Genomic DNA, 18,396 nt, shown 5'->3' on the forward strand with positions numbered 1-18,396 from the left:
AGGGGAGCCGGGGTAGAAGTGTTGGTTTTTCCGAGGGCAAATGCATTGCCAAGGAGGAAACCGCTCTATATTCACGGCCACAGAGCTACAAGATTAGTTCCCTGGAAGTGTAAAGAAAGAACCCCATGACATCTCTGCTGAACAAAATAAAAATAAAATAGAGAACGAGTGTTTGACATGTGTGTTTGCTAGCACTCTTTTCCCTTTGCACTTGGAAATGCCCGAGTCTATTAAGCCACAGCATCTATTACAAAGCAATATTCAGGGCCTGCTTTAAGCAATAGCAGGAACAGTCAAAAGCACTGCTGGAGAGAAGACTATATGAAACCAGGCATCTGGGAAGATGCAGACCTCTGCCTGAATTCTTTGGAGAGGTCAGATGTTGCACATAACAGTTTGAAAATCAGGTGCTTTGCGGAGAAGCGGGGTAACGGTTGGAAATGTGTTTGGGGGGGGGGAGAGAGATACACCCAGAAAATGTTGACTACTTTGGTGTTTCAGAAATACAAGGTGATTCATAATGAAGTACACAGTTTCCAGATGCTGTAAAACAGTAACAGGCAACGACACGGACCACAACTGTGAACCGTGAGGCAGATGTACTCATAAAGTTTGTGTTCCACTACTGAGGGAAGTGATGTAGGTGATAGCATGCGTATCACGTAACTAGTCAGGCAAAATGGCTACGTCTGCAGTGGAGAAGGCATGTTTTGTTCTTGAACTGAGCAGAATGGAATCTGTAACTGTTGTGCAACGGCATTTTTGATTGCGATTTGGAAAACAACCTCCAAGCAGAAAATGTATTTGTGACTGTTTCTAAAAAAAACTTTAAACATTCCCCTACAATTCTGTTACAGGTAACATAAGATATATTACATTCTCTTTTTTTATAGTGCGTTGAAACTGTATACTTCATTATGAATCACCCTAAAGGTAAAGGTAAAGGGACCCCTGACCGTTCGGTCCAGTCGCGGACGACTCTGGGGTTGCGGTGCTCATCTCACTTTACTGGCCGAGGGAGCCGACGTACAGCTTCTGGGTCATGTGGCCAGCATGACTAAGCTGCTTCTGGCAAACCAGAGCAGTGCACGGAAATGCTGTTTACCTTCCCGCCGGAGCCTGTTTATCAACTTGCACTTTGATGTGCTTTCAAATTGCTAGGTTGGTAGGAGCAGGGACCGAACAACGGGAGCTCACCCCATCGTGGGGATTCGAACCACTGACCTTCTGATTGGCAAGCCCTAGGCTCTGTGCTTTAACCCACAGCACCACCTGTGTCCCTATGAATCACCCTGTATGTGCTTAATTATAAGCAGATTTAAGGAATCTCCAGTAAGCATTTCAGAGCCAATCTAGAAACAGTTTCACTCACCACAGATCTGAGATTAGCTTCCTTCCCCAGCTGTTTCATTTAACAAGACTTGCAGAACCTGGTACCTTCTGAATGTTTTGGGCTCCCATCAGCTCTGGCCAGTGTGGTCAATGATCAAGTGATGGCCCTGACTCATACAATGTTGCAACAGATAATGCATTGGGGCAGGGGCAAGTGGGGGATACAATGTCTAGACCAGCTCTCTGCTGGCAAAAAATTGTCTTAATGTCGTGCTATAAATTGACCCATGTGGAACCATGCTCCCATAGCACAAGTCACTTCGAACATTCATCAGAGTGATATAGTAAACACAACCATTTTCATCTAGAATGTTACTCATAGGTGATAGAACTTACTCTTGGGAAATCTGGGCGGATTGTCATTGACATCAGTGAGAGTGATGTTCACCGTAGTAGTTCCAGCCAATCCTCCAAGCTGGCCTCCCATGTCCTTGGCCTGAATGAGAACCTGATATTGCTCTTTGACTTCTCTGTCCATGTTTGGCAAGGCTGTTCGTATGACACCTTTTAAAAGAAACAAAATGAAGTTTCTCTGTGAGGTAGCAGAACATTTACGAGACAGAATGCTCTACCCACGGCATCAAATTCATAGCATTGTTTGGCACTGAACAGTGTCCACAGAAAATGAACATTAATTGGATGCATACCACTCTTATGCTAGTAGACTATAAAATAGAAGCTTTTAAAAAACTCTTTAAATTGGGGGACACACACCATTGGGTCTTGTTTGTTTGTTTGTTTGTTTGGCAATAATCAGAGGTACTTTTTGAGGGAGGGTAGATAGATAGATAATTTATTACGGTCTGACACCAGCTTATAAAACACACTTAGGGGTATAATCCCAGAAGGAAAACAAACATTTAAAACAATGTACAACAATCAATTTAAAATTTATAAATGCGATAAGCGTATAGACACTTAAAGCTTTAAGATAAGTTACCGCAGAGAGATGACCCACCGTCACCCATGGAACCGAATTTGGGGATTTCCTTAATGAACTAGTTTGGGTCGGGGGATGGTCTGCGCCTACAGATCTGTACACAGAATCTGGCGACCATCTGGGTCATCTTATGATCTTTGCCTAACAGGAAAAGGTCAATTTTTTGCTTTTCCAGGAGGTCAGCGAGCCTCACTAGCAGGGAATCAATGGTCTCACTACGTGCCTCTTCATAAAAGGGACATCTAAAGAACAAGTGCTCTGGGCTTCCTATCTCCCCCAGTGAACAGGCGCAAAGTCTCTGAGCAGATGGGACTTTTTTAAAGGATCCTTCCAGGACCAGCGAGGGCAGAGCCAAGCTTCTGGCAAGTGTAAAAGCCCTTCTTGCATTTTTGGGTACGAGAAAGAAGAAACATGTTGCTGGTACTGCTATATCTCTCTCAATTTCTCCAATTTTGAGGGAGGGTATATAGAAAAGGTAGGGAACCTGTGCAAAACTTGGCTCCTCAGCACTCCCCATACATGACATCAAGTATGGGGCAAGTAAGAGGGGTTCAAAGGGACCAGTGGAAGCTGAAAGTGGGCTCCTGAATGTTCCTTTTGCTGCAGCATAGCACACTCTCAACCACACATCAGCTGATGCATGGTAGCAACATGTCATGCTGAAAGAGGAGAAATCCGTTTCCTCCCCTACCCCATTTGTCTGCCCAACAAAATCTCTTTGCCCCTTTCCACCAAAATTTGAGCTCAGCCTACAACTAAGTTAGCCTGGAAAGATAATGCCTGGTGAATTCATTCAATACATACACCAAACCAGTGTTTCCCAAACTTGGGTGTCTCCAGCTGTTTCTGGACTACAACTCCCATCATCCCTAGCTAGCAGGACCTGTGGTCAGGGTGATGGGAATTGTAGTCCCAAAACAGCAGGAGGCCCAAGTTTGGGAAACACTGCACTAAACAAAAGCGAAATAAATAAATAAAACATCAGATCTTCATTATTAGGTGCCAGACAAAAACATTCCTTATTAAACAGGCTTTGATTGATCCTATGTCCTTTTTAAAATGTGGCTCTTTTTTTGGGGGGGGGGGGGTTATTGGGATGTTGTTTTTATTTTGATTATATTTATTGTGTTTTTTTATGTTGATCTTTTATGTGAACCGCCTTGAGACCTCCCCGTATAGGGTGGTATATAAATTCAATAAATAATAATAAAAATTAGCTTTTAGAACAGACGATGTCTCTGTTAAGGAGCAACTACCTGTATAAATCCCATGTGCACCAGTAGTAGCCTCTGTTTCAGCATAGGCAGCTAAGACTGATGAGCTCCCATCCAGACTTCATTATATGCCATACGCCCAATAATGGACGAGAGACTTCTGCCTTCATCATTCCAGCTTGACAAAACCCCTCTCAACAGCCCCAAATGACAGGACACCCCAGAGGTTTCTGAATCTGTTTCATTTGCACTGGAAGAGGCACCTGCCAGGTGTGAAGTTGCATCTTTCGTGATGCTTTGGATCTGAGCAGAATTGCTTCCTGTGGAGAGTTGCAGAAGCTGCCAAGTCAGTATCTTGTTGGAGGCTGGTACTGGCAAGGGTGCATGCTTTGCTGGGTGGCACAAAGTGAGGGAGAAGCTCTTTGGGATCATAGTATGGGGGCTACAGCCCAAAATTTAATAAATAATCAGCCTTCTCAAACATATGAAGAAACAAAGGGAAATGCTCTGAACTTGCCTGATCTAGTGATCTAGTATAGAACTGTGACTATATTTATTCATGCACTGTATCAAAAATATCATCAAGTAGTTTTAAATCTAGCCAAAGTCTTCCTAATGAGCAATTGTCTGTCATCTCACTACAGATGTACTCAATCAAGCAATGATTTTCTCCCCTGGGTTGATATCCAAAGGCTTGTTCCAATTTTTATTATGTAATAGAACTCGATCTTCAGTTTTTTGTTTTGTTTTTGTTTTAAATCAATGATAATAATAGTCATGTCTGAAAGAGCTCATGAGCAATATTCTCTTCCTTCTCTCATTTTTTTTTACAAATTAAAAGTCTTAGTTAAAATGAGAAACAGTCTCTTCAAAAGCAGGTGTTCATGAGCTGTGCCATAAGCACTTAACCAGAGCAAATAATTATGTTCAGCTTACCCCCAAGAAAAAGAGAAAATATTTCATTATTTGCCTGCACCTTGCCAAACGACATAAGGGATCTATACCACGGCTCTGTCTATAGATCTTGCATTTTCTTGACCGCAGTAAAAATCTGATCCGTGACATTAAAAAAAACACAGACTCATAGGCAGGGAATGGAGAACTAGGGATGATGGTATTTTGTACAAAAACGGAGGCCTAATATTTGGACAGGGGAAGCAAAATATTTAGTTCTAATCCATTTGCAAGAAAAAAATCTTATTATGTAGCCCAGGTATGGCCAAACTTGCCCCCCCCCAGATATTTTGGGACTACAACTCCCATCATTCCTAGCTAACAGGACCAGTGGTTAAGGATGATGGGACTTGTAGTCCCAAAACATCTGGAGAGCCAAGTTTGGCCATGCCTGATGTAGCCCTAGACATATCACTCCTTTACTCAGAGTAGACCCATTGCAATTAACAACCATGACTAATGTAGGGCCATTAATTCCAATTAGTCTACTCTGAGTATGAGTTAGTGGAATACAAACCATACTGCTGATCATCTGTACACACAAAATAATTAAATCTAATTGCTCTGATCCATGGGGTCATGAAGAGTCGGACACGACTAAACAACTAAACAACAACAAATCACTATGAAGGCATGAGTGGCATTATTGCATGTGATCTGACAGCCCCTTTCAAGCCTTTTAGAGGTCAGGAATCACAATGCAGTACACATTTGAAAAGGTTATCATCTAGGGATCCCTGTTTCTATTATATGCACATGGCCAGCTTCTTGGAACTAACTATCAATGTATAAAATCATGATTCTTCAAAAGCAGGTGGTGGAATCTGAAGCTGCACCCCAATACTACAGAAGTGTGAATGTTTTAAAGGACCAACTCTCTAGAGAAAGGGCGAGTATTTCTCCCTTCTGTGGCCTCCCACCTGCTGTCCCCCTGGATTCTTGGGCAAGCACAGAAGAACGGAGAAGTACCTGACTTGTATTGGGAATACAGGGGAAAGCCACCCATGAGATTTTGGATTCCAGCTAGGGTTCTGCAGGCTTATGGCCAGTAAAAACCTCTGCTTCCATAGCAGGAACCTTCTCAAGTTCCTTAGCAGCTCTGGGCTCAACCAGTTCATTTACCTCTGTCTGTGAGCTTGAGGGAGAGGAGAAGCTTATATAAAGAACTGGAAAGGAAAGCGATCAGTCCCAATGGGGAGCAGTGGAGAAAGACAAATCACTGCTAAAGCTGCCTAGACCCCCAGAAGGATAATGGCTTTCCGATAGGGTATTGTGGTTTAAGGAGAAGTGGATTGAACAAGCTCCCATGCTTTGAGACCACTCATATCCAATGACCATGGCATTTCCCCCCCCCCAATGTGAAAATCCCCAGCTTCTGAGTGAAAATAATTAATGAAGGTGGCACTGAGAACAAAAGCAGAAAGAAGCAGAGCAGGGGATCCTGGGGAAATCTTTGTTGTCATCATTCATCTCATCCAGAAACTTTATATAACACACGTATAGCCTGGATTTTAACACCTCTGTATTGTCAGCGAGATCTAATTAAAAGAAGAACATTAAAGGAAGCGATTTTTATCCCCTAGAGCCCGAGGAAGGGGGGAAAACAGACACATCCTCATCCTAATTTAAAAAGTAAACTCTCTGATTCACACTTGCGATATCATCTTTTGTTAAAACAGGGTATATTTGACAGAGGACACGACCTCTACAGTGCCTGCACTGACAGCGTTATGCTGTTTCCACCTCCAGTCATTGATTAGCCAGGAAGCCAGGGTCTTTAACACTCCATCTGACATTCAAGGAGAGGTTTGCAGGGAAAAGAAATTCCATTTGCAGAAAGGGGGCAGGCAGGCAAGCTCTTTCTTACGTTGCATTCAAGGCACACAATTGGCAGAATTTAGTGCAGAGCATTTTGGTTAAGTCATTGAATTATTAAATACAGAAGCGGGAGTGACATTTCGGAACACAGGGCAAGATATGCAATTAACTGTCATCCTGTCCCAGGAGCATTTCTGGGTCCCTCTACCAGCACATCTAGTGGACTCTGAACAACAGCCTGACATTATTGCTTGTCTCCCATCCTCCAGGCCAGACAAATGCCAAAAGCAAGCAGCTGGGGAAAGGCAGGTTTCCCACCGAACACCAATGTTCATTAAAAGTCTGGTTTATTCCAGATTAATAAACATTTCCTGTAGCATCCAAGCAGTACTGCAAAATGCTCAGAAGATCCTAGCTATAACTCATGTGCAGAATATAGCCTACTGGAAATTTGGCTCAGGGTAAGATTAAACCAGATTAACTGGGGGGAGGGGATATCACTATGCATTGAGATTTCATATTATATTAAACCTTTTGTCTATGTTTGGATAGTGCAGTAAACTACGCTTTATCATGTTAGGGATGAGCCTGAAGTTCATGCATTCTCCTTTCCATTTCCCATTCCAATTCTGCCACAAAGATGAACTAAGAAGCCTTGCTTGTGCTTTTGACTGACCAAGTTTAGCATTATATTCAAACCCTACACTGTGCTTAATCTTAACTATGGTTTGTTGAAAGAAGTCAACTTCATAACCACATACCCTCCGATATTTGTCGGAGGAAATAGGGACATCCTATTCTATAAAAATAATAATATTTATACTCCATCTATCTGACTGGGTTGTCACAGCTACTCTGGCCAGCTTCCAACATATCTGAAAACATAATGAAACATTAAAGAGTTTCCCTATACAGGGCTGCCTTCAGATGGCTCAAGGGTCGGATAACTCCAGAACCCCCCCCCCCAAAAAAAACTCCTCCAATGAAAACAGGGATGTCCTAAGGAAAATCAGGACATTCTGGGATCAAATCAGAAACTGGAATGGCTTCTGTAAATCTGGGACTGTCCCTGGAAAATAGGGACACTTGGAGGGTCTGTAACCCAGAGCCTAAAGTGGCTTGTTTCAAACAACCCATGCTTAAAGTAACCACAGTGTATTGCATTGCCACAACACAACCAACTGTGGTTAATCAAAATCAGAAATTAAAGCTTCCAAATGCCTCCTCCTGGCCATGCTGAAGGTGAGGGGTGGAGTGGTGGCACAGAAGCCTGAGGCTTGCCATTGTTCATTTGCATCACAGTAAACCTTTGTTTAATATGTTGACTCAGTGTAGCATTCGGAGTTGGTCTGCTATATAAACCACAGCAGAATTCTAAGTCAGATTCAAATTGCTGATGCTTAAATGTACCATCAGAAGGGGGGGGGATTAGTACACAGAAACCTAGCATGTCAGTGTGCTTACCCTCTTCCCTGACATTCTAGTTTTCTATGTCAACGGCCCTTTTATACAGGGAAACATTTAAACTTGTGATTCCAGCCCCCATCTGCTGGAAATGATACAATTCAGCAAGATGTGCACCAATTCTGAAAACAGCTCTTATGTTTCAATCAGGGGGCATGGGAATTGTGTTTATTATGTAGCAATCACTATATTTGGGGTGTGGGAAAGGCATTCACAGGGGAGAAGCAGCACACAGGAGTTCTCCCACCTAACTTGCAATGAAGTTGCTTAAGATTGCAACCGGAGTCACTGACATCTATAACAAATAGCTGTCAGCTGTTATCTGGTATAAAGCAACCTTCTGCAGTATGTTAAGTGCTGTAAACGATAGGCTGAATTGGTACAATAACTTAGTAGTGGCTTGAAATCAGAATTGTATGGGCTCCATTCTACCTGTGAAGTTATTTTTGTGAGGTGGCACAGATGTCGCAATTTCAAACATGGTAACTGCACCCATTTTTTTGAACCTTTGTGGGCAGCATTGGGAAGAATTGTTTATTTGTAAATTCTAATGGAAAGGGACCCAGTCCGCAATGCTTGGATTAATGAATGGCTCAGAATGCAGTTCTCCAGATCTCATGTGCTGAATTTTTCAATGCAGTTCTTGGCACAGAAAAGTAACCAAAGACATAAAAAATAAAAATCTTTAGACATGCATATTTCTGTAAGAAAATACATCCAGAAATGTATTTTTGAATATGCATTTATATGTGTGTTTTCTTTTTTTGTGTTATTCGCTCAGGATAATGCCAAAAAACAAACAAACAGAGAACAGCCTTATGAATTAACACATGAGAAACTGGCATGGGCTGTGAAGTGGCTGATCCACCCATCCCTTACCATAATCACCTGGAAGCTGTTTTACAAAATTTCCCATATGGAACACTGCCTGTTCATTTCTTTGATAGACCTTTATTTTTATTCAGCAGAGCAATCCTTATATTTGTTGAATTCTGAAAAGGCAATGCTACTTACCTTGTGCTAATGGGAAACAGTTGATGCTTTTCCACAAACAATAATACTGTCACCTTTTCTTCCACTGTCATCGGATAAAGACTGTCCAGGTGGGCATCTAATCAGTTTGATATTTGAAAGTGGGAAGCAATACGATTCTCCCTGGCAAATATGTTCATTACCTGTCTTGGGATCGATGGAGAAATATGGCTGTCCCTGAAGGATGCTGTAAACCACTCTGGCACTGTTTCCATAGGTTGGGTCATCAGCATCGGTTGCTTTGACCTGTAGCACATATGCCCCTAAGAGAAGGCGAAAAGAGGGAGAGAGAAAATGGTTTCATTTAGTACCGTATTGGCCCTAATATAAGCCACACCCAAATATAAGCCGCACCTTTAAAATTCAAGGGGGTGGGGGGGGAGAAAAAAAAGACAATACCCAAATATAAGCAGATCCCTTAAAACTCTGCAGGCACTCACACCCGTTCCGTTTTACCGTATGTCTGTTTCAGCAGCAATATCGTAAAAGCCAATTTTTGTAAGGTCGTGAATTTAAGCAGCACTTTAACTTTTCACGGTAGGAATTTAGAAAAAAAGGTGCAGCTTATATTCAGGCCAATGTGGTAATATAGTTTCTGGATCTAGTTTTCTGGATGAAGTAATATTCAAGGTGTATACTCAAGGTATGCTTAAAACAAGCTTCAATACAAATGGGTCAAAGCAGATCAATGAGCCCAAGAAGAACCCTGTTGGATCAGACTGAAGACCCATTTAGTACAGCATCCCTTTCTCACATTGTCCAACCACATGGTGTGGAAAGCCTTCAAGCAGGACCGACATGCAAACAGCGCTCTCCCAGCGAGGCACATCTCCTCTGATCATGGAGGCAGCAGGTAGACCACATGAGCAGCAGACATCAATATCTTATGCTCTGTTTGTGTTTCCCTCATTTCCTTTGTAAAAGCTGCAGAATGTCTTGCTAATTGATAGGTGCTAGGAGTGCAAACTATTTGAGCCAATGACTGTGTTCTCTTAGGGTTAAATGTCAGAACTTACATGCTGGCAGTGGGCAGGGCAGGAATGAAAGGTGAGTGGGGCACCTCTTTTGTCTCTCTGCAAACCCCTCCCCTCCACTGCATTTCCCTTCTTACCACTTGAATGAAAGAAGGCCAAGGAAGACTAGGGCAGCCATAGGCAAACTTCCTGCCCTCCAGATGTGACAGATGCATCACGTTCTGTTGAGCAAGGACATTCTTATTTTGGGGCATTTTTCGGTTTCTGCAAAATCACTGTCGGTCACTGTTTCATCCTATTGTCGCCATTTAGGGGTGCTTGGTTAACATTTTGTTAGCATGAGTTGATGGACCCATCATTGTTCAAGTTCCAGCTCCTGCCCCAAGGTCTCCAGAAGTTAAATCTCTGAGTTGGAGGAGGGTGGGCTTTGTTGTCTCTAGTGCTTATACAGTGGAACTTTGGGTTAAGAACTTAATTTGTTCCAGAGGTCCGTTCTTAACCTGAAACTGTTCTTAACCTGAGACACCACTTTAGCTAATGGGGTCTCCTGCTGCTGCCGCACGGCGGCGGCACGATTTCTGTTCTCATCCTGAAGCAAAGTTCTTAACTCGAGGTACTATTTCTGGGTTAGCAGAGCCTGTAACCTGAAGCTTCTGTAACGTGAAACGTCTGTAACCCAAGGTACCACTGTACATCTGAATGTGTGTAGATGGACACTGATACCATGTAGTAGTGCACACCATGTCATTTTATTTGCTGGGTATGTTTGGAATTGTTTACCTATTGTAGGGCAATTGTGTTCTCCTATTCCAGGCATCCCCAAACTTGGCCCTCCAGCTGCTTTGGGACTACAATTCTCATTATCCCTGACCACTGGTCCTGTTAGCTAGGGATGATGGGAATTGTAGCCCCAAACATCTGGAGGGCCAGAGTTTGCCTATGCCTGCCCTAGGGCCACAAATTGTTCCACTGGCTTAAGGGCTTGGTGTTGTGTAGTAGAGGCAGTTAAGGGCTGCTCCTGAGATTGACCAAGACCACCTTCCTCTAACGCTCACTAATCTTGCCATGCTTCAACTTCCTACAATATACACCTCCAACCTTTCAAGTGGGTATGTGTAGATACTCTGGAGGAGACATCTATTGACAAGTGAATACATTTTCCCAATTGCATTTGGCCAAGCCAAGGTTGGGGTGACAGAAAGGAACTGACTCAGAGTGGTCTATTTAGAACATCATAGAGTTAAAAGGTAGGGGGATATCCCATTCTATACATATTTAAGGAACTTCAGGTGGAATGCAACAAGTGGCATTCGTGTTCTGTAATGCACATGTACATTTCTGATATTCACTAGCTGTGCCAGAGTATAAAATCTGGCCATTCTGTGCTAGCTTTCCTCTTAAAACTGCAGGGTGGTGTTCTTATTATTCATATGGCTGCTCTAAAAATGTAACACTTGCAAGGGTAATATTGCCAAATATAGCAGGCTGTCACCCAAAAAAGAACAGCCTGTCCTTATTTCTGTATTCCAGCAAAATCAATCAACAACCATCCACCTTGCTGCCTTGCCCTCAACTTCTGTGTTTTTCCCCTCTCCCTTGAAAGAACTGCAAAGGAGATTTAAGGATTCAGTATATTGCAATTCAGATCAGGAAGGCCTTAGATTCAGACTGCATTTTCCTGACCTGTCATTGGCAAAGCCTTATGACCGTGAAAGTATATGGAGCATCTGTAAAGAGAGATGCTGACATTGCCTGTCTTTTAGGGGAGGGGGAAATTACCAATTATGTGCTGTAAAGATAAACTCCTGAAGTTGATTCCTCCATAAGTAATATGAGAAAGAAATATTTGACCTAGAGAAGAGCTTTTTTCTAACTTGCTACTTTTGTGTCTGGGCTGCTCCTGATAACAGAATGAACTTGCTGGCTCCATCAATATCTCAGCTGTTAGAAAGAGCATTCCCATCTCCTGCTATACATTCCTGAAAATGTATATATCTTCTCTTTTCCAACTGTCTGAAGTAACATTTTTCACATAAACAGTCCAGCCAATCTGTGTTATGAATAATAGCAAGTCAGGATTTTATTTATACATGTCCTCCACATGTTAGAGAGGGATATATACAAAATGGGAAGAAAATGCATTTGTATTTTGTGCGGGCCCATCTAGTACCAGAAATGATATTTGCAAGCATGAAAAATTAGATGTATTTTTGAAAATCTCAATTCAAAGTTATGAATGAGGGCTTTTTAAAGTGAAAAGTAAACATGTTTCCTGATTGCAAAATAAAAATGCTTTAAGTTATGTTACGTTTCTCAATTGTTTCGATTTTCAAACATGAAATCTCATAACTGTTAAATGTTAAATACCAATAACCATCTCATGTTCTTTCTAGAATTCTCTCTCCCCACATTATCATTGTCAAATGCTAAGTAATGTTAAAAATGAATGCATGCCAACTATCAATTATGACAAACCATCTATGCTATTTACCAATGTCATATACCATATACCAACTTTTCAAACCATTTCAAGCTATTTTCTGGGAAACCTTGGTTCGGCAGAAGTTTATCAAAGGGATTATTCAAGAAGAACAGCTAAACAACACCAGTTGCATCCAACAACTGATCTTCCTCTGCTATGCACAGACAAAATTCAGAAAATTCAAAATTACCAAAATTAGGTGAAGATCTGCAGCTCACCAGCAGAACTCCATGTATGCAAAAGGTCCCAATCCCTGGCATCTTGATGTAGGGCTGGGGAAGAATCTGGTTAAAGGCCTTAGCCTCCGCCAGTCAACAGACATACTGAGTTGGATGGACTAATGGCTTATGACAGTTTCTCCCTATGCTTTCTAATATTCAGCATCCAAATCCAAAAAGGGACAATTTTCCCTTTTTTAATCTCTAGCATCAGTTCCTTTCCTAATATTATGAGAGCAACATTATTTGATATATATCACTCATCCAGCCTTGGTTTAAGAGACATTTCATCACGATGTGGCATAGGAACACTTTGAACAAATTTAAATGACAAAGAGAACCTGCTTCTAATCTGGCATAACACTGATTGGTACCATGAATCAGATATCAAAATCCTCTTATAGCACAGTCCTAACTACACCTACTCAAAGGTAAATCTCATATACATCTCACATACCCACATACCATGCATAATACTGTTTGGAGGATAGGAGGCAAGGTTCCACAGGTAAAAATAAAATAAAATTGCATGCTACATCCCTGTCCTAGATAGTGAGAAGGGTAAATCAAGAGAGAATTGCTTTCTAGCAGTCATCTCATTACTTTCATGCCAGAGATACTACTCTGTAATAGCCCCAATCCATCACAAATCATTAAGATTTCTTTCTTCTTTTTCATGGATAGTAGAGTTTGGGGAGGGACCCAAAAAATTTCCCTCCTAAGATTTTTTTCTTAAAAAGTAACCTTTTTATACAGTTCTGCCATGCTCAAGAAACTCTTAACTTTTTGAAAAAGATGAAAAATCACAAGTGAACCTAAAAATGCCCCCATATAGGAACCTGTTGCCACACTTTGCAGTCAATGTGCATGGTTTTTCTTAATTGCAAAGAAGGTTTTTACTATCTGGAAGTTTAGACAGTCCTCTGGCTTACCTAACATTTATCGTGTTTGCATGACTAAAGGAAATGCATTCGTTCAAAATAGCAGCTAATAGGCTGTACCCAAAATGCATGTTAAAAAGACTTGCAGGGACAGAACAACTGCCCCCAAAAATATTGTAGTGGGAAGAAGCACACAAACTTATTAGCAAGTATGTAAGTGCACAAGGGTTTGGATAACAATGGAAGTTTTCCGACTGAGTTTGCTCATCTTGCATTATCATTTCCATGCTGTCAGTTTGCGTGACTGAAGAGGGGGCAGGAATGCAAAGGCTTCAAGAAAAAAACAAAACACAAATACATCTTCTAGTTGGACTCTTACTGATGTAAAGGAATCGCCGATTGAACATTAGTGTGAGAAGTGCTGAAGGTCCCTGTCTATTCTTAGGTGCCTCCATTGTACTATCCCATGGGTGTGGGAACTTCTGGCCCATGGGTCAAATTTCGTCCACTAGGCTTCCCACTTGGTTTACTGGGCCATTTCCCCCCAAACCACACCCACCTGCCCCACACTTGACATCATACATGACATGAAGTGGGGCAGGTAGAGGATGCAGTTTGATCAGTGACATGTGTCAGTTGCCTGTTGGAGATAGGTTGGGCAGTAATTTTGGGCTTCCTAGTTTACTGCCGTGGGACGCAGGTGGCGCTGTGGTCTAAACCACTGAGCCTAGGGCTTGCCGATCGGAAGGTCGGCGGTTCGAATCCCCATGACATGGTGAGCTCCCATTGTTCAGTCCCAGCTCCTGCCAACCTAGCAGTTCGAAAGCACGTCAAAGTGCAAGTAGATAAATAGGTATCCATCCAGCGGGAAGGTAAATGGCATTTCCATGCACTGCTCTGGTTTCTCCAGAAGTGGCTTAGTCATGCTGGCCACATGAGCCAGAAAAACTGTCTGCGGACAAACGTCAGCTCCCTTGGCCAGTAAAGCGAGATGAGCGCCACAACCCCAGAGTTGTTTGTGACTGGACTTAACTGTCAGGGGTCCTTTACCTTTACCTTTAGTTTACTGCCACTTGAGATGGAACAGTAAAAAAAAGAGAAACTCGGTCCAAGCCCCTCCAAAGTAGGCCTCTGATTCTAATACATGCCACGTAAACAGCACCATCATTTGGCCTTTGGTTAAAAAAAGCTTTGATGAGTCTCTTCTCGATTCTCCTACCCCCATCTCCAAAATGCAGCATTGGCTTCAAAATATCCGAAAAAGCTCCTCAGCAGAATGCCACAGAGGGGTGGAAGGGCTGTCACACTTAGTTTGAAGGGTGGGAACCGAAATAGATGGATGCCCAGCATTTGAACATTAATGCAGCTCGACAACCGTAATGTCACTCAGAACATGCAGCACTCATGGCCATCAGCCCTTGCCTTTCAAAATCGGTAGCATCATCCAAAGACCAGGCAGAACAAGAGGACAGCCATGTGAAACATTTTCAAAGCCGATTTGCATACCGACTGATGCGTGCTCCTGGGTGGCTGTGTTGCCTTCAGAAAGCCAGGTGTGTGATAAAGAGACCTATGCATAGCATGACAAATGACCTCCCAGAAATTGGACATGACACGAGAGCTCAAGGAGAAGCTTGCCATAAAACCACGATGGCCACTCTAATATGCAAAGCTTCCGACATGCTGCACTTCTCATAGATTAGCACTGTGCACGACAAAAAGAATTGCAAGTCTCAGCAGCAGCTCGGAGTAGGTCAGAAGGAAACAGAGGTGTAAAGTAAATGGGATTTGTTTCTGAACAAGCCGCACAAAGCAAGAAAAGTGACACCTCTAATTGCTTTAATTGACTAGTGGCCGGTGTGAGAGTGCTGCGCTATCTGATACACAAAACACTTTCTAATAAGAGTTGCTACAGAAATTGAGCCTAAAGAGGTAGTTTGAAGCAAATCTGGAATGGCTGGGTGCTAAATACCTAAGAAATTGCAGGTGCTAAATACCTGAAGAATTCTGCGGACTCTAACTGAATTGCAAACAAGGAGAACTCTGACAGGAACAAGGAAGCTTCTCCCCATGAAAACAGAGGAATTTCAGAGCCCCAAAACTAAAAGCCCCAAATAAGTTCAAGAGCCAGTGACATTTCTCACTGAAGTCTTGAACCTCTCTGTTTTTTAAAATTATCTTTTTACTTTTTTTTTTTTTTACTAACTTGTTACTACAATTTGGAGAAGGGACTTTTAAGATCTAGCTCCATGGTTGTTAATCTATTCTGGTAACAAAAAGGCCTCTGAGAATTAAGACTTTATATTATCTCTTACAATCAGCAGTGTATTTCATTGAAAAGATGATGATGATGATGATGACAATGATTTTTTTTTTAAAAAAACACACTTATATTTGAAATTTTGCACCAGAATGCCAAGTAGCCAGAAAATTCTTTTAAAGAAAGACACTTAGAGATTTGTGAAAATATACGTGCTTTATAAAGGATTTTGAATGAATGAATATACTGTTTTCCCCTTTGTATGAAACATTTTATGTGCTATAGATATACAGTTATTGCAAGCCCCGAAAGGTTAATGTGACTTGCAGTCTTCCCTAACCTGGTGTACTCCATATGTTTAGGACCCCCAACTCCCATTATCTCTGACCATTGGCCATGCTGGCTCACGCTGCTGATAAGAGCATTTTCCGATCAGTTGTCATCAGGGTTGCACTAGACATCTGTTCTATTAAACATGGTTATGATTTTCAGATAAAATGCCAAATCCTTTATAATAAGGAATAGAACAGGAATACCAAGATACTCTCAAATACTACCTCAACTAGTGTTGGAGCAACAGCCCAAGCTCCTTCCTCCTCAGCAAGTCTGGGTTTATGCTTCATCTTCACTCCAGCCCCGTGAGCTGTCCATGGTGCTGAACAATCACCGGCAGCCATACACCTATGCCATGCCTAGCTAGGACAGCTCCCAAGAACAGAAAAGAACCTACCAAAATATTCTCCTTCACAGAGCTATTAAAAGCCTCCTTTGGTCACAGATATTTTATACCACAAATGAACTTATAATTAACTTTGCATTACCTGCCTTTCAATTATTCATCTTCAACATATGTTTGTGCCAGTCGGAGAAACCTTAGCAAGTAGCCTCGTTGTTTCTTATAACTTGTTCACGACTACCCCTTTCCCTTTCCCATCCCCATTAAGAATAAGACAAATTGTCAAGGAAATAGGGAGTGAAAATGTATTGAGCTATGAGAGACATACCCCACTAAAAACTTTATATTCTACCCTGATTCTCAGAGTGTAGCCATAATATCACAACCTCCTTTGCTTCAAACTGTGAGAATTATAGCACTGGCTATTAGTATCCCTTTACTACACAGAAATTGACACTCCTCCTCATAAGAAACACAGGGTTTCCTACCTTCAGACGCTCCACACCAAATCAATACAATGTCTGGCAGTTTATTTCTTCAGTCATGGCCTTCTGTCACCAGGTGGCACTATTTTCCTTGCAGGCTTCTGAACTAGATTACAAAAGGTCCTTAATTCTTCCTCTCACTCTGCATCAACACATTTTGTACAATTGTGGGCCCTATGTTGACTTATTTTTATTATTGTTCATCACTATAGTCTGGCTCTTCAACAATATTTTTTAAGTGTCACTAGGTCCCTCTCTCAGGCATACTTTGCCACCTCCTTGAGCTCTTCAAGAAATGATTATGTGAAGCTTATTCATTGATAGTTTGCAGGCTGCGACTTGGAGAAGGCACTTTTAAGATTCCAGTGTCATCCTTGCTAACAGTGCAAAAAACTTTCTTGAAGAGGAAAAAGAGGCATGCCTCAAAATGGTACTGAAAAAGGAATGGAATTTTAAGAAAAAGTTATATATTGCCCCAAACATCTTGTGGATTGCCCAGAAACTTTCCTTGTGGATCCAATAATTCAATTTGTTGAGATATTTTAGATGAGGGGCTACAATGGTTTTTCTGCTAATGCGCAGAAAAAGGTGATGCTGTTGTGTGCATGACATACACACCCTGCAATCAAGCACACACAACAAACTACTTTTCCTATCCTGATTTTGGCAAGGGGAGGGAACCCCATGCATGCCAGGGAATGCCTCTATGGCAAAGCCTGTTCTTAATGTTGTCTTACTAGAATAAATGTATGAATTGACTTCCTGTGCAACTAATAAATGCTTCTATTAAAATGCATGCAGGACCCCCCATCCACAATTTCTGGATCATGGTGTGGAGAATTGGGGGTGGGGGGTGGGGACAAGCATGGTTACTGTTGGGAGCCAGGTAAAGGTAAAGGGATCCCTGACCATTAGGTCCAGTCGTGACTTACTCTGGGGTTGCGGCGCTCATCTCGCTTTATTGGCCGAGGGAGCCGGCGTACGGCTTCTGGGTCATGTGGCCAGCATGACTAAGCCGCTTCTGGCGAACCAGAGCAGCACACGGAAACGCCTTTTACCTTCCTGCTGGAGCGGTACCTATTTATCTACTTGCACTTTGACGTGCTTTCGAACTGCTAGGTTGGCAGGGGCAGGGACTGAGCAATGGGAGCTCACCCCGTCGTGGGGATTCGAACCACCGAACTTCTGATTGGCAAGTCCTAGGCTCTGTGGTTTATCCCACAGCGCCACCTGCGTCCTGGGAGCCAGGTAAGTCTTCACTAATCCTGGAGGGGCATTCCACCATTTTAGGGGTAAATGATTGAAAAGTACTTTGCTAACCTACCCTAGAGCTAGCCACATGAAGAGGTATCCTTGAATATATCCTTGCTCTTAGTTTTGTCTTAAATAATTGAAAGTATATTTAGCAGCTCACATGTATTGTAAATAAATCCCACAGAAAAGTGTAAGGACATAAGGAGAGCTTTGCTCAATCAGACTAAAAGCCCACCTAGTCTAGGCATTGTGTGTTCACAATGGCCAAGCAGGTGCCTATGGGAAGTTTTTAAGCAGAATATGAGCATAATAGCACTCTCTTAGTCATGAGCCCAATAACTGGCATTCAAAG

The 18,396-nt window shown here is 42.2% G+C and overlaps 1 protein-coding gene across 4 annotated transcripts in view; it reads right to left on the reverse strand.

Annotated features, from left to right (window-relative positions):
* Nucleotides 1–18,396, reverse strand: part of CDH12 (cadherin 12) — a 666,500-nt gene that overhangs the window by 61,806 nt on the left and 586,298 nt on the right. For all 4 annotated transcript variants that reach the window (XM_082234335.1, XM_082234336.1, XM_082234338.1 and 1 more), the window contains 2 exons: nucleotides 8,958–9,077; nucleotides 1,729–1,896 (listed from right to left, as the gene is read on the reverse strand). In XM_082234335.1, the coding sequence (XP_082090461.1) occupies nucleotides 1,729–1,896; nucleotides 8,958–9,077 (288 nt within the window). The remainder of the gene's footprint in view (nucleotides 1–1,728; nucleotides 1,897–8,957; nucleotides 9,078–18,396) is intronic.

This window comes from Podarcis vaucheri, assembly GCF_965113315.1.
Source record: "Podarcis vaucheri genome assembly, chromosome: 8".
In the NCBI taxonomy this organism is placed as follows: Eukaryota; Metazoa; Chordata; class Lepidosauria; order Squamata; family Lacertidae; genus Podarcis; species Podarcis vaucheri.